The 23,962-nt window shown below is 39.5% G+C and overlaps 1 protein-coding gene across 2 annotated transcripts; it reads right to left on the bottom strand.

Moving 5' to 3' along the window:
* Positions 1 to 5,125: 5,125 nt before the first annotated feature.
* On the bottom strand, positions 5,126 to 23,258 carry LOC116711403 (C-Jun-amino-terminal kinase-interacting protein 1-like). Of its 2 annotated transcripts, none has more exons than XM_032550721.1 (12): positions 22,883 to 23,258; positions 16,172 to 16,247; positions 14,844 to 15,437; positions 13,337 to 13,891; positions 11,532 to 11,816; positions 10,157 to 10,232; positions 9,907 to 10,073; positions 8,540 to 8,643; positions 8,212 to 8,322; positions 7,155 to 7,225; positions 6,924 to 7,022; positions 5,126 to 5,729 (listed from the first exon to the last, which is right to left on the bottom strand). In XM_032550721.1, exons 1-12 carry the CDS (start codon positions 22,952 to 22,954, stop codon positions 5,657 to 5,659), a joined length of 2,283 nt encoding a protein of 760 aa, XP_032406612.1. In that variant the 5' UTR covers positions 22,955 to 23,258; the 3' UTR covers positions 5,126 to 5,656. The 2 variants fall into 2 exon arrangements, with proteins under 2 accessions (XP_032406612.1, XP_032406615.1); XM_032550724.1 differs by having other exon boundaries at positions 13,337 to 13,893; positions 14,864 to 15,437; positions 22,883 to 23,257.
* Between the last annotated feature and the right edge of the window lie 704 nt (positions 23,259 to 23,962).

Genomic DNA, 23,962 nt, shown 5'->3' with positions numbered 1-23,962 from the left:
CAGTACATATTTAAAACTGACCTTTTTTTTAGCTTTACATTATGTTATGTTATTTTCTCATCACAAACATACCTGGAGAGTTGCTTTGATTCTTTCATGCGTGTTTGAGAAATCCTTTAATCTCCATGACAACCATTCAGCTGTGCAAAATGCCTGGTTGGATCTAGCCCCGCCTTCAGGATGCAGCTCCTCCTTTCAAGCTTCGGCCTCACAGAACAGCCCTGAGTGACCCGCCCACCAGCCCATATCCAGCGGCTTTTCAGATAAAAAAATAATCATGGCAGGTCAGTATTTTTCATTTAAAAATTTAAATCTATTAGCTAGAAAACTGCTAACAGTGCTGCCGTAGTTTTTATTGATATAGTTTAAACTCTTACTGAGACTTAATGCGACATTCCACATGTTTCAGATGTTTTCCAGCTCAAACAATCCATATTTAAATATCTAAACAGCTTCAAATCATTTTTTCTGCAGAAACATGCCAGCTATCAACCTAAGTCCTAACCTAAGGGTTTCCACAGCAACCACCTCTGAGGCGATCAGTCGCACCGAGCCGCAGGACCACTCATCTGAACACGACCTGCTGTTTGGTTGGTTTGTTTGCTTTTTTTCAGGTTCGGTTCTGTGTCTCTTAAGTGGGTCAGTTAGTGCAGAAAAAAAGAAAAACAGGCACTGTTATCAAACATGGAAATAAAAACATTTTTGATGCTTCATGCTCTCGGGTTTTATCTGCTCAAACTCCAAAAGTTTCAACTTTGTTTTGCTGAGGCTGCAATGACTGATGTGGCCACCAGAGGGCAGGACAACATGAAAGCTCCCTGCAGAACTTGCCCAGAGACATCAGGATGATTACTGCAGCTGTCAGCTTTCATCCAAAAGCAGCAGTTAGACTTAAATTTGTACATTTTGGTTCTATGTACTTGAAACAGCCCTTTAGATGAATCCTTAAAGGGGCAGTATCGTGTAAAATTTATTTTTTAGAGCTTCAAATCCTGTTATAACGTTATTCCCTCATCAAAAACGTAGATGGAGTGTTGCCTTGATTCTTTCAGGTATGTTTGAAAAATCCATTAATCTCCCACTGAAACCATTCAGCCATGCAAAAAGTGTGGGTGGACCTAGCTCCGCCTTCGAGGCACAGCTCCTCCCCCTTTTAGCTCCGTCAGACTAGCCAGCAGCAATTAGCAAACACCTGGAGGAACTGAAGTTCTGCTGAACTCATTGTAGGAACTACTTCTCAGTGAAACGCTGGTAAAAATGTTGTTAAAGGGTTAATGGAAAAGCCATGTTGTTACAACTTCCTGAAGGCGGAGTTTCAGAAAGAGCAGGAGTTTTTAAAGAGACAGATATCCAATTTCAAGGCATTAATTGTGAAGACATATTTTACATATATATAATATATATTTCATATACAGTACAGACCAAAAGTTTGGACACACCTTCTAATTCAATGGGTTTTCGTTATTTTCATGACTATTTATAAGGCAAGAAATCCCACTGATTAACCTGACAGGGCACACCTATGAAGTGAAAACCATTTCAGGTGACTACCTCTTGAAGCTCATCAAGAAAATGCAGAGTGTGTGCAAAGCAGTAATCACAGCAAAAGGTTGCTACTTTGAAGAAACTAGAATATAAGGGGTATTTTCAGTTGTTTTACACTTTTTTGTTTAGTGCATATTTCCACATGTTATTCATAGTTTTGATGCCTTCAGTGTGATTCTACAATGTCAATAGTCATGAAAATAAAGGAAACTCATTGAATTAAAAGGTGTGTCCAAACTTTTGGTCTGTACTGTATATGACTGTGCTATAAAATAGCACTATGTGCCTGGAAAATACATAATGCTTCCCCTTTAAAACTGGGATGTAAAATAAAAACTCAGACATTTTGAGTCACACGTGTTTAGAGCAGTTTTATGAACAAAGTTTATTGGGATTTCCTTTTTGTCGCTGCATTTTAAGAAAAAATATTTTTTTGTCAGCGTTATTACCGCCTCTTTATCTCATATGTCATTATTTCTTGACTGAAATTATCTTATTTTTTGCAATATCTCAAAACATTTTCCTTTTTGGTCACGTTTTCCTATCTGTTTCAAGTTGAACGTTTAATATTCACTCCAGGTTTGAGCAGATAAAACAGAAGATACATCAGCATCCTCTCTCTCTCTCACACACACACGCACACACACACAGATTGCACAGCGTCATTTCGGCCTTGACTTGTTGCTCAGCTGCAGGAACCCTGCGTGAACGTTTTCAGTCACATTTGGAAGCCAAAGGAGAGCAGCAAACATAAATGAGGCACCTTCACCATTAAAACAGAAGATTGTCGAGTCTAAATGTTAGAAAATACAGAGTCTGCGTTTTGTTCAATTTATTTGGAAACATCAGTGTGTGCAAAGAGACGAGCAGATAAAGGCCTCCGTCACTGTGGAGATTAAAATCTGCTCTGTTGATTCATCCTGCAGCTTCAAGACCCTTAAAAACACTATTTCTGTTTGTGTTAGAAACCTATTTTGCTTTTAATAAAATCATAAATATAGCTGAAGGAGATCTCTCTACATATTATGCTGATTTGAAGTCATGCAGAATTTTTATTCTAATCCATATTAAGCCCCACTTAGGTGCAAACGTCTTAAACTTAATTATAATGTTTAGTTTTAAATTGTCCCAAACTGATACATTTTACAGATTTTTTTGTTTATAAATGTTTTAAATTTCACCTATTTTTGTTTCATTAAAATAACTTGTGTTGTATTTTATAGCTGGAAGAAGAATCAGAGAACTCCTCGGTTGTTCATGGTCTCCACAGATCATGCAGCCATGCTCCAAATGTTTCTGCAGCAGCAGAAATGTTATACTCCCAACTCTGCAGCTTCAGTTTCAGGTGAATAGACCCTTTTCACAGTGACGTCAGACAATGGCCGCCATAACTCAAAACTGGGTATCTTTACTTCCGGTGTGATTTTGCCTTGGGAACCAAGCTGAAAACTTCCCGCATTCTCATAATCTTAAGGATATAATAAAAGGTAAGTTTAATAATAACAGCATTTAAGTGTTAGATAGCTGTTACTAATCATTGTAAATTCACCATTCTCTATCTGTGTATAAAATAAACAGCCTCCGATCGGAGAGTAAACCACCTAGCAGCAGCTTTAGCCACATTTAGGAAAAATATACTCTCTGTCAGCGCTGTAACGTTTAGAGGTTCACTTTCTGTGTTTTATAAAACTGTTTACGTGCTAGATAACCGTTATAAGTCATTGTCAATTTACCATTCTCCAACTGTATTCAAATCAACCAGCTTCCGATCATGAGTAAACCAGCTAGCAGCAGCTTTAGCCACAGTTAGGAAACATATACACCGCCGCCTGTCAGTGATGTAACGTTTAGAGGTTCATTTACCGGTGAATCATTATTTTTTATAAGTTTAGAAAAAACAAGACAAAAGCCACAAATAACAGTTGGGCTTGACGATATTTCTGTTTTTCCAGCAACAAAATGCGCATCTCCATGCACTGTTCATGTTTCTGTCACTGCTAACTGTCACAGAGTCTCTCCCAAAGACGCAAAGAAGGAATAAAAATAAATACACAAGAAAATATTAATGTGCAATGATTTGGATAAATAACTTTAATCTGATTACTGGATTTGAAATACGAACTCGTTAGATTATTCGTTACCGAAAAAGTGGTCCGATTAAAGGCATTACAAAGCAGCGGCGGCACCGGACATCTCTGCTTATAACAAACAAATCCCTATTTTATGGGATGAGTGGCAACTCCAGTCTATAATTTAATAATCTGATCAAGATTAGAGCCTAAAACGTTATAGTTCAAAAACAGTAAAAAGTTCTGGTTAAGGAACAGTTATGTCACGTAGTTAGCTAGCTAACAAAATTCACTAATGCTAAGCTAACGGTTACGCAAAACAAAAATACCTACCTTCATAGTCAAACAGGTATTGTTCGGTGAAGAATTTGTAGCCTTTGTCTAATTTAGATTTTTTTGTCAGAGAGAACTGGTTTGCAAATCGTGATATATCTTCAAATCTTATTTTAGGCAAATGTTTTAGAGACTGTGTAAACTCCATGCTCCGGTGATCTGTCTGATCAACATATGCTGTCAGATTTATATCTATCTATCTATCTCTCTCTCTCTCTCTCTCTCTCTCTCTCTATATATATATATATATATATATATATATATATATATATATATATATATATATATATATATATATATATATATATATATATATATGACATATATATATATATGAAATAGACAATTTTATCATTACTTACTATGTACACCGGAACTAAGGATACACAGCTTCGAGCCAAAACGGAAGTTGTGTGACGTCATGTGAAAAGGGTCATTTGGAGAAAGTAAGCCAAGAGCTACACTGCCCCCTATGGGTCTGGCATGGTTAAAACAACACTCACAACACCTCATTTGTGCAGGTTCATGTGGATAAAAACGTTTCCGAAACCAATCCTGTGTGTATGATATTTATTTAAACAATGTGGCGGAGATATTTGGTTTTATAAAGCCCGGGCTATGTGTGTACGATACGACGTCATACTGTAGATAGAGAGAGAAAAAAGGAATATAATTTCCACCAACAAAACTCAATAATTTTGAAAATAATCTCAGAAATGATTTAGCAATAAAATGACATTCTTAGCTCCAAAAGTCAAAAGTTTGCTTGTAAAATTTTGAGATTAATTTCAGAAATCTTTTAGAAAAATCTTGGAACTTTTTGAGTTTCAAAAGTCAGACATTTTCAACTTTAAAACTCAAGTCGAATATTTTTGACTTTTGAAACTCAGAAATGTCCTAGTATTTTGTTCTAGAAAATTTCTAAGATTTATCTAAAAATTTCTGAGTTTTTTATTTTTTCCTAGCAAATGTTTTACTTTTAAAGCTCAGAAATTGCTGAGTTTTTTCTAGAAAATGTATAGAAAAAATAAGGAAACTAGAGATCAATCTCAAAATTTCTTTTTGGTGGAAATTTACTCCTTTTTTTCTATCCAGAATGGTCCTAATATGCCATCATTGTATGAGGCCTTATATAAATTATCTTTTTATTATTTAAGCTGCAAAAAAACATTTATCTGTTTTTTTTTTTTTGCTGAAACGTTTAATATAGACTACCTTTGGATTATGAGCCACCAAGCTGCACTAATATTAGAGTAAAAGCAGCTTTTTGTGCCTTTTTCATCTGTTTAGTTTTGAAGCTCTCTTCTTCGTCTCCTCCCAGTTGTTTCCAACTTTTAAAGCTGTTTGGCGCCACCTAGTGGTCTTTTAAAGTATTTCTGCTGTTGTCTTGTGTCCTTTTAGTGACTTTTCTAGTAGTTTCTCTGTGACTGAAGTTTTAAACGGTGAGTAAAATATCCAAGCATGGGTACATGTAAATAACTTCTGTTAATAAATGCGTGAATATAAAGTGATTATTGGGGATGTTTCAGTGAGTTCAGTCATTTTGGTCCTCAGAGGGATTCGCCCGGCGACTCGGACCGGTCAGAACGCTGAATGAACCCACCATGCAGAGAAGAAGTTCTGGTGGTCCAGTCTGGGAGTAAGGCCGGCGTAGCATGCACATGGTGAGGCTTCAGTCTGAGGCAGAGGAGGATGAAGAGGAGGGCAGTTCATTCGATGAAGATGTCCTCAGTGGGACAGGAGTAACCGATGTGCTCCTTGTAGAACTGCTGGAACGCCCGACTGCACAGAGCAGGAAGTAATCAGATTACTCACTGGGGGGGAACCAGTTCATCCAACTATCCATCCAACTAGTCATCCATCCATCCAACTATTCGTTCATCCATCCATCCATCCAACTATCCATCCATCCATCCATCCATCCATCCAACTATTCATCCAATCATCATCAATCCATCCAACTACCCATCCAACCATCATCAATCCATCCAACCATCATCCATCCAACTATACATCCATCCATCCAACTATCCATCCATCCATCCATCCATCCATCCATCCATCCATCCATCCATCCATCCATCCATCCATCCATCCATCCATCCAACTATTCATCCAACCATCATCAATCCATCCAACTATCCATCCATCCATCCATCCAACTATTCATCCAACCATCATCCATCCATCCAACTATCCATCCATTCATCCATCCAACTACCCATCCAACCATCATCAATCCATCCAACCATCATCCATCCAACTATACATCCATCCATCCATCCATCCATCCAACTATCCATCCATCCATCCATCCATCCATCCATCCATCCATCCATCCATCCATCCAACTATTCATCCAACCATCATCAATCCATCCAACTATCCATCCATCAATCCATCCAACTATTCATCCAACCATCCATCCAACTATTCATCCAACCATCATCCATCCATCCAACTATCCATCCATTCATCCATCCAACTATTCATCCATCCATCCATCCTCTGTTCATTTTTTTTTCTTCTCTCCTCCTGACTGTTACCTTTCTTCAGTAACACATTTTTGCTCTTTTCCATTTTACCAAATATCAGGAATCTCACTAACTCCTCTAATATCTTCCAATTTACTAATTTTCACTAGAACAGGTGAGAACTCAAAATGAATGTTGAAACATATTTTGGTTCCCTTTCAGGAATCAAAGCAACATTTTAAACTCTGATCACTTCTGAAGTCAAGTCAGTCCAGCTTATTTTTTATTTTTCCTTAAATAATTTTGTTTTCCACTTGGAGTATATTGACAAATAATAGTTATGATTACTAATAAAAGTATCAAAATAGCAAATCTAATAGAAGAACTGACTAAAATGTGACATTTATTTTAACGGCTTCCTTTCTAATCCTTCTTGAAAGAAGCTGCTCTGAAGCCAAGAGGTAAAAAGTGGGAGCAGAAAACCTCGGTGTGTCTTTCTCACCGAACAGACTCCGCCAGAGGATGCAAGGTGGTGTCTGACATCAACACATGGCAGGCGAAGCGCTGCTGGTCGGGATGTTTAGTGATGAATCCAAAATACCTGCAGCAAAACCAAAATAAAAAGATTTCCAGCTGATGAGATCTGCAGAGACCCAACGCCTCCAAACGGAGAGTTGAAACAGTTCCAAGTCCAGGTGTGTGAGACGATTCAGGTACGGTGGGTTGAACTCACCGGCTGTGTTTGGGATGGCAGCCGCAGAATGAGATGTTCTTCAACTGGAAGAAATGGAAACACTGGTCTCCCTGACAAACACAGAAACACATACAATTAGTCCTACGACTCCTACAATTTACATTCAGTGGTGTTCCTCAAGGATCTATGCTGGGAAACCTGCTTTTCAACATCTTGTGCTGCAATAATTTGCTCACATAACTTAACATTTTTGAGTTATGTTTGAGGACAACAAAGTTCATGTTTTGTGAGAAATTTGTGGAAAGAAACCCAACATATTTGACCCACGTCAAAGAGTTCAAAGGCAGTGCTACAAAATACTGAAGAAATGTATGTTAGCATCTGAGTTTTAATAAATAAATCTCTGACATAGTCTCTCTTTCATTATTGTGGCATTTAGCAAATGGAAACAATTTTGGTAATTGTGACCTAAAAACAAGAGAAGTTTGGTATAGTTATCTTTTTTATTAGGCGTATGTAAACTTCTGATTTCCATTGTAGGATTTTTTTATATTCTCCAAAGATTCCCATTACTCCCAGCATTCACTGGGAGTAGTGAAAACGCTGGTCTCCCTGACAGACACAGAAACACATTTAATCCTAGGAATCTTATAATTCATTTTCATAAGTGTTCCTCAAGGATCTATGCTTGTAAACCTGTTTTTCATTCTTTTGTGATGCAATAATTTGATCACATTAATTAAAAATTTTAAATTTAAAATGTAATGTGTCGGTTCCAGTGGTAATAAAGTGGCTTAAGGACAACAAAGTTTGTGTTTTATGACACAGAGACAAACAAAGATTCAATTCCACAAATCTTCAAATTAAAATCATTCTTCTCTGGTGTTCCTCATGGCTCTATTCTGGGACTCCATTGTTTTCCCCTTTTCCTTTTTTTACTCTTTTCCCCATAAAACTTAAATGTGTTAAATTGAGATATTTAATTGTTTGCAGACTCTTCACAGATTGATCTCAATTTTTTGAGAACCGCACACCTTTTTTCAGCTTCATCGGACCTTCTAGCAGATGGAAAGAAAAACCGAATGATTGGACTTACCCGGTGTACAGAGTGGCACTGGTCCTGAACGATCATCTTCACACCTTTCACGCTGACCTCCAGCACACAGGCTGACGGCAGCTGACCGGCTGACCGCCTGTTACACACAACCTGTTAGAGCAAACAGTCAGACAATCAGAAAAAAACCTGCATATCAGCAGCAGCTACGCAAACAAACACAGAAATAAACACAAAGTTAGAATTTATTTCCTGCAGATAGATGTTTAGTTTTGTCTTTTAGATGGAAAGTAAATTTATTAGAAAAGCCAATTGTTGTAAGAACTGTTTAAAGCGCTTTTTTCCAGGTGAACACAGATTTCTTTTGTACCTTTTGCATCGCTGCACACAGGACATCGTTTCCCATGTGGATGGGAACCTGAACCGAGCCCAGAAACCGAACAACAAACTGCTCCGCCCAGCCGTCGTTACGGACTGAAAGACAAATAAATAATGAACACATAAATGTTTCAGCTACGTTTATTTAAAAATTTTAATAAATGTGGAGTCTGTTGAAAATACGTATTTATTGTCATGTTTTTTCAATTTTCTTAGCTTGAGGCTGGATTTCCCCCATTTTCACATTTTGAGATTTTGACACTGTAACAAGATATTATTTTATGTTTTTTTGTGCAAAAACACTAAATTTGACCAAGTATTTTCATTTAGTTTCTAGTGCAAATATTCTATTACACTTATAACACATAACTGTTCAGCAAGACACGGCATCTTGTACTAGTACTAGTTCCACTGAGATAATTTCACTAATTACATGAAAAATATCTTATCAGTAAAATAATCTGCTCATGGAACTGGTACTTTTCTATCAATATTATGAAATTGATGACTTAAAACAAACTCCTATAGCTTGCTGAAAAGTTACTTGTAAGTTAGTTTGGTCTTATTTCAAGCATACTAAGATATTTCCACTAGAAACTAAACCAAAAATACTTGGTAAAATGTTGTGCTTTTGCCAGAGGTGGGTAAAGTATCCAAAAATTGTATTAAAGTAAGAGTAGCAATACTTCAACATATTTTTACCCAAGTAAACATAAAAAGTATCTGTCCAAGAAATTACTCAGTAAGTAAGAGTAAAAAGTATTTGGTAAAGAGTCAAGTACTGAGTAACTAATCAAATTATCAATCACTTAATATTTAGAAATTACATCATCAGACGGACCGAAATATAAAGTTAAGAGGAAACTTTGCATTTTTTGAGGACCAAAAAGACAATAATTCATATAACAAAAAATAGAAATCAGTTTCTTTCAATAATAAACTTATGAAACTTTAACAGAAACTGCAGCTGTGTGTCTGTGTCTGGAGAATTTTTTGTTAAAACATGTTTTATTTTTACTCAGTGGGTAGAAAATCCAGAAATTTTCTTAAGAGTAAAAAGTACAGGGTAGTAAAAATACTCCTAGAAGTACTTTTTTTTTTTAAAGTTACTGAAGTAAATGTTATTGAGTAAATGTAGAGAGTTCCTACATAACTCTGGTTTTTGCAATATATAAATTAAGTAGAGCTGACAAATCAGCCAGATATCTCCCTTAAGAATAATGCATCTCCTTGTTATAGTTAGTCACAGACATATTTTTAACTGGTCTGATGTTACTGTAAAGAACTAAAATAATCTCTTCTTGTAACAAATGCCAGTTTAGGAAGTCTGGACCCCACTTCCTGCCCGTCCTGGCGTACCGTGGCTCCCGTCTTTGGGCACCCTGACGGCGTAGAAGGCCGGGAAGATGCCGGTGGCCCCGGTCCTCATGTTGTAGCCCTGACACCACAGATCCTCGCTCTGCTTCAGCATCAGGACCGGGTCGTCCGTTTCCAGCTGCAGCTCGTCTGCGTGGCGGGGAACAAACCTGCGACAGAAATAGAGTCAGCTGCGATCTGTGATGATCTTTATTTACTTTTTCATTTGGGTCTGTGTTGTGTTTGTGCCGACCGGTAGGTGGCCCGGTGGCTCTGCTGCCTCTCCACGCCGTCCAAAACACAGGAAAACACACCAAACGAGCCGGCACCTGAGGAACAAAAAGCCAACTTTACACCCCAACTGTCAAATAATCAACGTGAACTTTATAAGAGTCGATTCAACAACAGTGAGAGTAAAATGCCTCATTATGTCGGTGAAAATATTCAGAGTTAAAGTAGGTATTGTTTAGAATTTACTCTTTGCATTTCCTTTAACACTTGACAAGTTAAACTGCACTCTTTCTGAGTTAACACCATAAGCCTGGATTAATTGGATTGGATTATATGAATTAGTAACTGGTTCTGTTCCAACATCTGAATAATCTGATAGTCTTCCTATTCCTCCTATTTCCACATCTTGAATTAATTTTTTTTAACGTTTGATAACTGAATAGTATTTTTATGCTACAATCTTGTACAGTATAGAGGGTTTATACATCTATGTCAGGAAAGCAAGCATATGTTAACTATTTAAACTGTTTATAGTTAAGATAATAAAATTATATGCAACCCACAGTCAGTGCATATCATCTCTATTTGCACGCCGCAACAACGTTTCTCCTTCCTGCAGCTTTTAATCAAATAATCTGACTAATGAACTGTTTGAAACATGTTACTTTATGGCTTTAATATATGCATTTGCATATATTTTTGTATTATGGAAAAATACTGTATACTTTGAAATAGACCTTACATGCCTGCAAACTCTCAGAAAACATGCAACGTTGTTTTTTTCCATCCATAAAATGTGTTAATGCTTCACATTCCTAGAGGATTGTAGTTTTTAATTGCGCCTCAGAACTACAGCTGTGCAATATATCAAATCACCACAAAACGACTGCGTCCAACAGCACAACTGCAGAGGATGCAATATGCAATATTTAAAAGCCTATCAAATTTCAGGTACCACGCATTTAAAACTCTGCTTCTAATGCTGTCTTTGTCCACTTTGAACTGTCCGCCAGCAGGAGGTTTTGATTTAAGATGCACTATTTTTAGTAAACCTTGAAAATATGAACAAGGACGGTTGAAACATAATACTAGGAATCTCTAAACCATCAGAAATGCACAAAAACTCCTTAAAAACTTTCTGGGTTCAAATTAAGAAAAAAAACTATAATATTTTTTGTGTTTTCTTTATATTTATATCTTAATTTTTATGGATTACAAACTGAAACTTGTTCATGTTTAAGATTTCAGTGCCTTGGAATCATGTTAATCACTAAATAACGCCAAGAATTTGGACTTGCAGTGGTACAGCTTGGTACATTTTTATGTAACCGGCTTATTTTTCCTCTATCTGTGAGAACAGTGCTGAGTGAGAAGGGAATATTTGCAGGTAAACTCACCTGTGGAGCTGTATGAGCTGCTGCTGTTGGCAGAGAACAGGTTGAGGAACTTCCTGCTTCTGGGGCCTCTTCCTCCTCCACTAGACTCGTCTTCCTCTGAAGTTGTGGCTGACGAAACCTTGGACTGCTTGCAGACCCGTGCAACTGCAACTACTTCCCTCCTTCTCTTCACTTCCTCCTCCCTCCTCTTCTTTAGGTCCTCTTCTTTCCTCCTCTTTGCCTCCTCCTCTTCTTTTTTCCTCTTCTTCTCCTCTTGTCTTTGCTTCTCCTCCTCTTTTCTCCTTTCTTGAAACAGAAAACAACATGGCAATAGTTGCTTTTCTTACAGTTCTGGTGTCCCACAAGGTTTTGTGTTTGGCCCTTTGTTTTTTTCTATCTTCCTCTAGTTTAAAGAAGGAAATCATTACTTACCTATATGCAAATGATACTTGCCTTCATATAAAAATGTTAAAAACGTTGAAAACATTACTGAAAATGAAGTAAACTTAGAATCAAAAACTAAAAATCAAGGTTAAAATAATATTGAACAGAAAGAAATGCAGATTTTTATACACTAGAGTCCTCATTTAACCCCTTATTGAAACCGTAAAGGTTGCTAACTGATGGCACACTTCCCATTGAACGTGACGTAACGATCACGAGTTTTTAGAAACAGTTGATTTTTCAGACACCAAAACACATTAACTTATTGCCAAAAAGCAGCTGGTTGTTTTTTTTTCTTAAGCGCTTGGGATGTTTTTAGAAGCAGTTGAGACATAAATGGAAATATGAAAACATAGAAAATGTGAATTCCCCTTTACAGCAAAAATTTTGGAAACAGAAACTGCTTAGTCTTTTTTTGTAGCAAAATATGCAAGTTTTCCTTCTGGGAATTGGGTCCAGAATTGTATAACGTAATGTAAAACTCCCAGGTTTTACATTATAAAACCTGGGAGTAGTGATGAACTCTGCTCTGAACATTCAGAGCCACATAAAGATGGTTACACAGTCGGCCTTCTATTGTTGACTACACTACTGATGTTAGCATCAACACTTTAATGGTTGCATAGTTAACAACATGCGCTCCAGCGCCCCTCTCACAACAGAATGAAAAACTACAGTTCTAGCCCCGCCTCCCATTACCTTACATCCAACACATGCGCAGTAAGCTACTTGCAACTTAACATTATCACCAGAACATTTCCAGGATTAGAGGACTAATGTCTCAGCAAGATCTAGAGAAACTCATCCATGCGTTTATCTTTAGTCGCATTGATTATTGCAACAGGGTCTTCACAGGTCTGCCTAAAAAAATCAATCAGATCCAGAACACTGCTGCTGCTGTTCTGACTAAAACCAGGAGGTTAGAGCACATCACCCAGTTCTAAAGTCCTTCCACTGGCTCCCTGTAGCTCAGAGAATAGACTAACATACTGTTAGTTTATAAATCACTGAACAGTTTAGCATCACAACACATTAAAGTGTTCTGGATGTAGAGCAGAACCAGAACCAGAAGCATACATGGAGAAGCAGCATTCAGCTTCTATGCACCACAAATCTGGAACAAACTTCCAGGATACTGCAAAACAGCCGAAACACCGAGTTCCTTTAAATCAAGACCAAAAACCCAGCTGGCTAGAGCTGCTGTCGAAACATAATAAATGAAAAATTTAACTTGACTAAATGTAACGTTTTAATTATTGACTGTGTTCTGTGACTTTGAACTGCCTTGTTGCTGAAATGTGCGGTACTTGATTGATTGATTGTTGGATTGGTTGACAGACAGACAGACAGATGGATAGATAAAGCAGCTCCTCAGTTTTTACCTAGCTTTCTGGCCTCCTCGCTCTTCCTCCTCTCCTCCTCGTACTCGGGGTCTTCCTCCTCGTTGGCTGACTGGTAGACGGTCTCGGTGTCGCTGTCCTCGTTGTGCTCGTTGGGTCCGTGCAGGCAGTCCTTCAGCTTGCCCAGCTCCAGCTGAACGTGCTCGTCCACTACCAGCGTGTATTTAACCGAGTCATAGCTCAGCCCGACCGCCGTCTCGCTCTTTGGTCGGGTTCGGCCCAACTTAACGTCCACCGTGTCTTCAGCTTTGTCCCCCCCTGCGTCTGTCTCGGCGGTGGTACGGTCCGTCTCTGGTTTGTCCTTGTCCGTCGGTGTGCGTGCCGGGTGGTTCTGAACGGACGCGGAGGGAGTCGGATCTCCTTCCCCGTCTTCTTCTCGGATGTCGGGGTTGGTTCTGCAGGAAAGAGAGGGATGCAGCGGTCCAGGAGGGGGCCCCTCTGTGTCTGAGCTCAGGGACATCCGGTTGGACCCCCCCTCACTGCTGGACCGGGACAGCGCAGCAGGGGGGTTCTCCTGGGTTCTGTCATGGTTTTGGCCTGAGAAAACAAATCAGAGTTGATTAGGCCTGTCGCAATAATCAATATCAAATTATCACCTGATTTGTTGTTTTTCTTTTTTCTCTCTTTCTACTAAAAACTAGATGATAAAAGTTTTCATCAATATTAAGGAGCTTTTGACTTAAACAAGCTCCTATATCTTGCTAAAATGTAACGTTTAAGTTGTTTTTCTTATTTCAAATGTACTAAGATATTTGCACCAGAAACTATACCAAAAATACTTTTAAGATTCTGTGTTTTTGCAGTGTATAAATGAAATAGTGCTGAAAAATGAGATCCAGATCTCTGCCAATTTTAAATCAGCTCTTATTAATAATGCAGTTCCTTGTTATTGTTAACCACAGACACGTTTTTAAAACCTAACTTTAAAGAATAAGTTACTTTAAAGAATTAACACTTTAGTCGCCTTTTTACCAAGTATTTTTTTTACTATTATTTGACTAATATCTTTGAAGACTGCTTTTTACTTTCACTTGAATAAAGATTTGTTGAAGTATGTCTACTCTTACTTCAGTAAAACTTCTGGGTTTTCTACCCGCTGGATGAAAAACATGTTTCAACACAAAAATTAACCACACAACTTTTTATTGAAAGAAACAGATTTGGAAAAAATTTCTTTGCCTGATTTTATTTTTTGTTACTTACATTAATTATTTTCATTCATGTCCTTAAAATACAAAAAGTTTCCACAGAAATGTATATTTTGGTCCGTGTGATGATGTAATTTTTAAATATTAAATGGTTGATAATTTGATCAGTTACTCAGTACTTGAGCTGATTTTTTTTACCAAATACTATTTTTCTCTTGACTAATGTCTCAGATGGCTACTTTTACTTTTCTTGAGTAAGAATATGTTGAAGTAGTGTTACTCTTTCTTTAGTTATTTGTTTCTCTCTAAACTCACTCCGGAGGTGCTGACTGGTTTCCCACCTTGGTTCTGGCTCTTCTCCTGGTTCTGGCTCTTCTCCCGGTTCTGGCTCTTCTCCTGGCTTCTTGCTGCTACAGGTGTGCGTGGGACCACCATGGCAGGCAGGTAGATCTCCTGGTTGGACAGCTTGTTGTTGGACTTGATGCCTGCTCCTCCTCTGCTCATCTTCGAACCTCCTCTTCCTCTCCCCTCAGCTTGCCGGCCTTTCGGCCCGTTGACCTCCCTCTGCCTCTGATGTCCGTTCCTGTCTTTGTCCTTCGCCTTGTCCTCACACAGACGTCCCCCTCTCCGGTCCGTCCCGTTGCCCCTGAGCTCTCCAAGGTTCTTCTCCTTCATCGCTCCTCTCCCTCCACCTCCTCTCCCGCCTCCCCCGCCTCCTGCGGCTCTCCGCTGACTCCTTGGCGTGCTGCAGGGTTGCGTGGCTGCGGACGTCGACCGTTCTCGTGGTCGGACCCGTGTGTCTGGGGCTGAGGCGGTGGCCTGCGCGTTGTTTCTGCTGTTGGAGGCTGTGGGCGGTTTTGGTGCTGGCCGGCGCTGAGCTGTGGGCCGGACTTTTTCCTCTGGTTTTGGCTTGGCATCTTGAGGTGCTGGGTCTCCTGAACGCAGAAAGAAAAAAAAGAAAACATCAGATTATGTGTTACTCAACCTTCAGAACAGAAAACAGGCAGATTATACGTGTAGTAAGAAGATTAGTCTGGACCGGTGCTGCAGGAACTTTTCTTTTTCTTCACATGTTCTTACTCAACTCTAAACTCTGAGGCTTAACAGCTTCCTGCCTGAGAGTCTGACTGCTGAAGGAAACAGCTAACAAAGAATCATTATCATTAATGTTGACCGGACTGTCGCTTAATCACAGAAATCATAGAAAAGGTGCTTAATCAATCAATCAATCAATCAATCAATCAATCAGATTTTATTTGTATAGCACATTTCAGCAGGAAGGCATTTCAAAGTGCTTTACATCATATCAAACACAGGAACAAGTCCATGAAATAACCTGCCATCACATCTGCAAAACTTCGACACCCAAAAACCGCTGCAATGTTTGTAGCAACCTTTACATGTTGGTTGTACTGTTTACATCAGTAGTGCCCAAAGTTGGTCTTTGAGGGCCGGCAACCTGGATGTTTTAGTTCTCTCCCTGGTGGTAGTAACAGCCTCCTCAGCATCTCAATGCTCTTCTTAGGCCTCTAATGAGCCATCATTTGATCCAGGTGCGTTAAACCAGGGGGAAAACTAAAACATGCAGGATGACCGACTTTGGGCACCACTGCTACATGATGGTTGTACCCTTCAAATGCCTGTTGTACCCTTGAGGTGTTTGTTGTACCTGTGATGTGTGGGGAGGAAGAGTGGGAGTCCTTCCAGCTGTCCTTTTTACCCAAAGAGTTGTTGTTGATTGAGTCCTGAAAAGAAACAACATATTGAAAGAAAGACCATCAAAGATCATCTGTCCGTCCATCTGTTCTTTCTTTCTTCCATCCATCCATCCATCCATCCATCCATCGGATTTACTGCTTGAAAAATCTCTGATGTTTTGACCAAACCAGAATCAGAACCAGCATATCTCCAAAATAAACAACATATAATCATGAATTTGCTCTACTGGTTTCACACCTCGTTACCATGGTTACCGTGTTAACTCTGAGCAACAGTTTGTCAGATCCAAACCTCTAAAAATAAATATTTCGACTTTCATCATGAAATACAAGCCGTTTCTCTTTTCTGACCTCAAACACACCAGACATTTTCATTCATCCCTGGAAGTTCTTTCAGTTTCTCTAAATATAAACGCCTGACCCAGTAAGCCTCAGGAAATTCCCCAGGTTTACAAAGAAACTACACGAATAGATAAAGACGATCACTCACATCGCAGGTCAGATCGCAGACTGAAGTTCTTTAAAGGGATTTCTACACCGAACAGATTTAAAAATCATACAAATAGGGGCGTGCCGTGGTGGCGTAGTGATTAGCGCGACCCGTATTTGGAGGCCTTCAGTCCTCGTCGCGAGTTCGACTCCCGGACCCGACGATATTTGCCACACGTCTTCCCCCCTCTCCTTCCCCGTTTCCTGTCAGCCTACTATCATATAAGGGACACTAGAGCCCACAAAAGACCCCCTGGAGGGGTAAAAAAAAATCATACAAATCTTTCATCGTTTTTGATATTTTTGTCCTTGGTTTGTTGGTCGATTTCTGGACGTTTATGTAACTTTATGGTTGTTCTGTATTTCTGTTTTTGCAGCTGTTTTACACTTGTTGTCTTATTCATTTTAGTTCAGGACACTTTGTGAGTGTTTTCCATCAATTTCCTTGAAATCATTGCAAAAACAAAAAATCTTACCAAAAATTTTGGTTTAGTTCCTACTGCAAAGATCTTAGTCCATTTTAAACAAAAACAAAACTGCATTGCAAATAACTTTTCAGCAAGAAATGAGTTTGTTTTAAATGAATAATTCTTGAATATTAGTTTCTCTGGCAGATTATTTTACTTATAACATGGAAAAAATGTCTGTTATATTAAGCTGCCAATGGAATTTGCACTTTTTCATCAATTTAAAGGAATTTTTTACTTAAGACAAAATCCTATATTGTTAATTGTAAGTAAGTTGTTTTATTTCAAGTGTACTAATATATTTGCTCTATAAACAAGAGCAAAAATATTTGATTAAGATTTTGTGTTTTTGCCGTGTGCATCCTCAGCATGGAGAATCAGAACCGTTACTGGACTCGTGACTCGCTGCGTTTTCCAGCTGATAAATCTCAGAAGCAGAGAAGTAACGATCAGAAGGAGTCCAGATCTTCTGTCTCACAGCGAGCTGCTGAACTGAAACAGACCCAACTGATCGATGAAGCGTCCTGTTACGCCGACTCAGCACATCCTTCCCTGATCCACTGGCAGCCGTCAGAACCTGCAGAGTAGAGATCTTAAATGGATTTATTAGGGCGTTATTTGTTTAGAACAACGTTCCCTCTTAATCCTCCTCTTCCTCTCCAGCAGGACAGATCAGGAAAATATCTCCTGGTGTTTCTGCAGGAACCTACAGATTAATTTAACCGTCTCTTATGTCGATTTATGTATTTTATGCTATTTTTCCAACCTAAACTTGGCGTAAATACTGGTTGGTACAACCAACTTAATTGAAAAAACTGTGTTTAATGGGTTTTTTTTAAGTCAAAATGATGAGGAAAACATTGAAATGATGGGAAAATGTTGAATCAAAGAAAAAATGGAGATGAAAAAGAAACTAAAATAATGAGAAAAAGCTAGAAATGATTAAATTCAGGAATAATGAGTCAAAATAATAGAAAAAAAAGTCAAAATTATAAAAAATTATTAAATAAGAAAAAAGGTTAATTGTTGAGGAAAATTAAAAAGTAATAAAGTTGAAATAAAAAGAAAATTAAGAAAAGCCCAAGGAAAAGTTTGTTTTCCTTTAATTTTCTAATCCTTATTGTTTTATCATTTCAAAGAAATGATGAGAAAAATATTCAAATGAGAAAAAAAATACAAAATAATGAAAAAAAATTAAGGATGAGGAAAAAGTCAAACGATCAACAAATGTTTTAAAATACAAATTTATAAGAATTAGAAAAACAAATAAATGATGAGGAAAAAGACCAAATGAGAAAAAAGACAAAATTATTAGAAAAGGTTGAAATAATGACAAAACTTTGACATGATGAAACAATCCAAATTATGAGAAAAAGTTGGAAAAATATTGCAATAATTCCACCTTTTTTCAAGATATTTCTACTTTACTCTTAATGTTTTGATTTAAAATCAGCAAAATTTTTTCTTATTTCAACTTCATCTTGAAAACTAAAGAAAATAAAACATTCACCCTTTTCTTCCTCTTGGTGAACTATAATCTTATTTTGAAGAAAAAGAAATCTGATTTGTAATTATTTAGTGCTCCTTAAAGCTTTGAAGCCTTTAATTTGTGACTGGTAAGCTATCCTTACCTTCCGGTAAGGATGGCTGGACTGGTCTGAACCGACCCAGTAAACAGGAAGAGGCTCGTTTAACGAGGAACTCCAGAACTCACTGCTGCTGCTGAGGATGATGACGATGCTCTGCCCGAGGGATCAGACTGAAATACTGCAGCATCAACAGCTGAACAGCGCCAAATACAGCCCAGACTGAAAAATGGGCTGCTTCATTTCTGAAAGTATCACCTTCCTTTATTTCTACGATCACCGAGTTAAAATGTGGGTTTTATGGCCTCCAGCCAGGATGACTGGAGGCCATCTTGTTTTCCTTTCCTTTCACTTTGAATCACTGCTGACACTCTGCAAGCTGCATGTTCCACTATCTGTCTCATAACTAAGACTAGGTAACTACATTTTTAGTTTTTGAAGATTTCATTTTTGAAAAATCAGAATTTTTTTTCACCAATTCACTTCTTGGGTTTCCATAGTTCAGAGTGATGCTAGCATGCCCAGAGCCGCCATCTTGTTTTTCTATTTATTTGGATTTTGAGCTCAGGCACAACAGAATACTAGGGCCAGATTACAATTTTATATCTTTAATTACAAGAATAAAGTAAAAAAAAATGCCTGTTTTATGAGAACTGCAACATAACAAATAATAAAAAATGAAACTGAGGAGTTTAGCCTCTTCTAATGTTATATTTTGGGACCAGTTTATTTAAGAATATCTAGGCGCAGTCAAGGTGTTGAGGGGATCCGATTTGGTGGCCTTAGGGTCTCATCTCTGCTTTTTGCAGACGATGTGGTTCTTTTGGCTTCATCAGATCGTGATCTGCAGCTCTCGCTGGAGCGGTTCGCAGCCGAGTGTGAAGCGGCCGGGATGAGGATCAGTGCCTCCAAATTCGAGGCCATGGTCTTGAGCCGGAAAAGGGTAGAGTACCTTCTCCGGTCGGGGGGGGGGGGGGGGGGGGGGGGGGGGGGGGTTTCTGATCTTATCTCAGGATCTTGTTCACGAATGGGGGAAGAAGGGAGCAGGAGATCGACAGGCGGATTGGCGCAGCGTCTGCTGTCAAGCGGGCGCTGTACCGGTCCGTCGTGGTGAAGAGAGAGCTGAGCCAAAAAGCGAAGCTCTCGATTTACCGGTCGATCTATGTTCCCACCCTCATCTATGGTCATGAGCTTTGGGTCGTGACCGACAGAACGAGATCGCGGATACAAGCGGCCGAAATGGGTTTTCTCCGTAGGGTGTCTGGGCTCTCCCTTAGAGATAGGGTGAGACGCTCAGTCATCCGGGAGGGACTCAGAGTAGAGCCGCTGCTCCTTCACATCCAGAGGAGCCAGTTGAGGTGGCTCGGGCATCTGGCCAGGATGCTTCCTGGACGCCTCCCTGGTGAGGCGTTCCGGGCACGTCCAACCGGGAGGAGGCCCCGGGGAAGACCCAGGACACGCTGGAGGGACTATGTCTCTCGGCTGGCCTGGGAACGCCTCGGGATTCCCCCGGAGGAGCTGGAAGAAGTGGCTGGGGAGAGGGAAGTCTGGGCCTCCCTTCTGAAGCTGCTACCCCTGCGACCCGACCTCGGATAAGCGGAAGATGGTGGATGGATGGATGGATGGATGGATGGTAAAATTCCATCTTTTTTCTACTAATGGACATTGTCTCAAACAAAAATTCTCATACACTGGCCTGATACTTTGTCGTACAACTCACAGAAGGGATGTTTGAAATAAAAGCCAATTTTTAAAAATATTTTCTGCAATTTTGTTTTTAGTAAAGAAAGCAAAAAAAATAAATAAATACGTAAAATAATTGATTAAAATCAGAAATCATTTATGGTTTGAAAACATATGAGGCTCATTTATTAGCCTTAATTACTGATTAATTATTAAAGAACCAATAATTATTTCCATTTGCTAAACAACAGGATAATTAACATTACATTTTTAAATGATGGCTAATTTAAAAGAAATCAGTCCATATATCAGAACCTCCACCAGTCTGCTTCATCCTTGGAAACAACTTCTAGATAGATTAAAATGCCACATTCATGTATTCAAACTGGAAAGTCTAATTATCATTCAGTTCACGAAGAAAACTGGTTCTCTTTACCTGAAATTAACAGGTTTTGTTGTGTAATATCCGCATCAACCTCAGAATAAAAAAGACTTAGTGAAAAAAAATCTTCATTTTCACAAGGAGGGAGTCACTATCCACAGAGAAAGGAGTCATGTCCTGTCATGGGCTGAAAGGCCGCTCACAGAAGAAGAAGCCGTGATTACAATAAAGACATAAAGCTCCGGTTTACATTTCGCAAATGTGTTCAGGGAGAAAATTCAAGTGTTTGGCCGCAAGGACCGTTAATAAATTTAGTGTGATTAAGATTTAACAGGGAGAATGCCATCCCAACTGTGAAGTATGAGGCTGGTGGCATCACAACGCAAAAACACAAAATCTTACCAAGTATTTTTTCTAGTTTCTAGTACAAATATCTTAAACTGGCTCCACCGGTAAATTATTTAACTTATTTAAGACATTTACTGAAAATACTTCCTCGATCTTGCTAAAAAGTTACTTTTAAATTAGTTTTGACTTATTTCAAGTGTACTAAGATATTTGTACAAGAAGCTACACCAAATCTACTTGGTAAGAATAGGTTCTTTTGCAGTTTCCAAGCTTTCTGCTCCTTCAGACTAGCTAGCAGAAATTAGCAAGCACCTGGTAGAACTGCTCATCTGCTGAGCTCATTATACAAACTAGTTCTCAGAGAAACACTGGGGAAAACGTTGTTCAAGGCTTAATGGAGGAGTGTTGTGATGACGTGATGAAGGCGGCGTTTTGGAAAGAGCAGGAGCTTCTTAAAGAGACAGATGCCCAATTTCAAGGCGTTAAATTGCAATGTCAATTTTATTTTAAAGATGACCTATTATGCTTCCTGGAACATGTTAGGATAGGTTTGTGGGCTACACAAAACATATTCATTACATTTTTGCACAAATAGTATGCTGTTAGACTATTTTAGGGCCTCTTCTAACTTCCAATCCAAATAAGCTGCTGCTGGCCACGCCCCCCTCAGTTACTCAGTTATTTTCACACTCGTATGTGAAAATAGCTGCAAACAGATGCGCAATTATACAACAACTGCACATCTTTGAAAAGTAGAAGTGGAGCTTCCTGCACAACCAACAAAAATGCAGCAAGTGGTTTCTGGATGGCATGTAAACAACAAAACTCTTGTCTTTTCCAACAGCCATTGTACAGCGCATACAGCAGTAAAACCAGCTGAACAAACCTGCTGGACCTCCAATTGGGTTGCTAGGTTACGGCAGAACTCTGCTGGGGTTGCTAGGTAACAAGCTGAGTTGTGATGTTACATTCCGAAGGTTTTTGAAACGGCTCATTTTCAAGACACCAAAAAATGTTAACTGGCTAGAAAGTTTTTTAAGCGATTACGCTGATTTTAGAAGCACCAGAGACCCAAATGAAAGTGTAAAATAATAACAGGTTCTCTTTAGGTCATATTTGATATTTACAGCATTTTCAAAACAACTGAAGGTAACACGGTTACTTGATTGTGCTATAGAATGATTTTATATGCCTGGCATAATACCGCTCCTTTAAAGATCCAAGTTATAATTTATTTTTAAGATTATAAACTTTATTTTTAAAGGGGTGTGGGCTCTTTTCAGAGCCTCTGTCTGAGTCTGGCTGGATCTGAACCAGACCTGCCTCCTATCTCTGTAAACACCCCGAGATGATGAGCTAAATCCGATCTTCTACTGCTCTGGAGTCAGCAGTCCAGACGTGTCTTTTTCCCAGAATCGGCAATATTTATCATGATTGCAACTGAATATTTTCCCAAGATGGCAGAGCAGCAGCGGCATCAGCAGCAGTCGGGACGAACGCGGCCAGGCGTCCTTCGATGAATCACTTCACCCTGATCCACTCTGACTCCTTCAGTCCTGGAACCGATCAGGAACATTCAGCATCCCGGGAGACGGGATGTGACCCGAATGACACACTCGATTACACACAGATGCACTCTCACACACACACAGTCACCCAGTTATCGGCCGACCTCTGGGTGGGTCCGCCCGGTCCGATCGGACCTACCTGGGTGCCGGCTTGTGGGAGCTGTGGGAACAGATTCAGGCTGGTCGGTCTCTTTGGTCGGTATTTATCCATGACAGCGCAGGTGGATCCTCCGTCGACAGGCGGCAGCTTCCTCCCTCCTCCTATCAACCCACCGTCGGCGCTCCTCGGCTCGGACAAGGCCTCCCCCACCCTCCTCTACCTCCCTGTCATCTCTTCTTCCTCCTCGGTCCTCTGAGCATCATTCAGCTCTGAGCTCCTTCCCTGGCCACGCCCCTGTTCCCCGACGATTGGCCCCGCACGCCGTCACATCACCTTCATCACCACAACGGAGAGGAAGAGGAAGAGGGAGAGGGATTGTGTTGAGTTGTGATGGAGGGAGTCAGAACTGAGATGAGCAAGAGATGTAGAGGGAGGGAGAGGAGGAGAGGGAGGGAGGAAGTCAGAGGCAGCCAATCAGCGCAAAGCATGACATCATCAGCTGATCTGCCTTCAGGCTAATGAACATACAGAGAGTGACTCAGAGAAATACGATTAGACAGCAGGACAGGCGGACAAAGGCAATGGCCAGTCAGCAAAGCAGTCGGCAAACTGTCTGATGACTGGGAACCAGCCTGCCAGTCTGTCTCAACCCAGTTCAGCTAAATATAAACCCAGTTGCCAGTTAGGAAATGGTCTGACAACTGGAAACAGTCATCCTGTCTGAAAACAGTCAGCAAACAGGCTGATAGCTGGTAAAGAGACAGAATAATAAGACAGAAAATCAGTTTAAATAGACATAAAACCAGTAACCAGTGAGGAACCAGCCTGCCAGTCAGACGGTAAACCAGTTTAAACATAAAACCAGTAACCAGTGAGGAACCAGCCTGTCAATCAAACGGTAAACCAGTTTAAACATAAAACCAGTGAGGAACCAGCCTGTCAATCAGACAGAAAACCAGTTTAAAGGAAGAGTATTTGTGTAAAATCCACTTTTTAAATCTTTAAATCATGTCATAATGTTATTCCCTAGTCCAAAACAAACCTGGAGTGTTGCTTTGATTCTAATGTATGTTTGACAAATTCTTTAATTTCCATGACAACCGTTCAGCTGTTCAAAAT

This window comes from Xiphophorus hellerii, chromosome 2 (genome assembly GCF_003331165.1).
Source record: "Xiphophorus hellerii strain 12219 chromosome 2, Xiphophorus_hellerii-4.1, whole genome shotgun sequence".
In the NCBI taxonomy this organism is placed as follows: Eukaryota; Metazoa; Chordata; class Actinopteri; order Cyprinodontiformes; family Poeciliidae; genus Xiphophorus; species Xiphophorus hellerii.
The sequence above is the reverse complement of the archived record's forward strand: the minus strand, read 5'-3'. Positions and strand labels throughout refer to the sequence as shown.

Bases quoted from the DNA above. Each gene is read 5' to 3' on its own strand.
- LOC116711403 (XM_032550721.1), bottom strand. From the start codon at position 22,954: ATGGATAAATACCGACCAAAGAGACCGACCAGCCTGAATCTGTTCCCA. The intron at 16,248-22,882 runs GTAGGTCCGATC...GTTTCTTTTCAG, and splicing joins TCCCACAAGCCGGCACCCAG to GACTCAATCAACAACAACTC. The intron at 11,817-13,336 runs GTAAAAACTGAG...TTCTGTTTCAAG, and splicing joins CGAGGAGGCCAGAAAGCTAG to AAAGGAGAAAAGAGGAGGAG.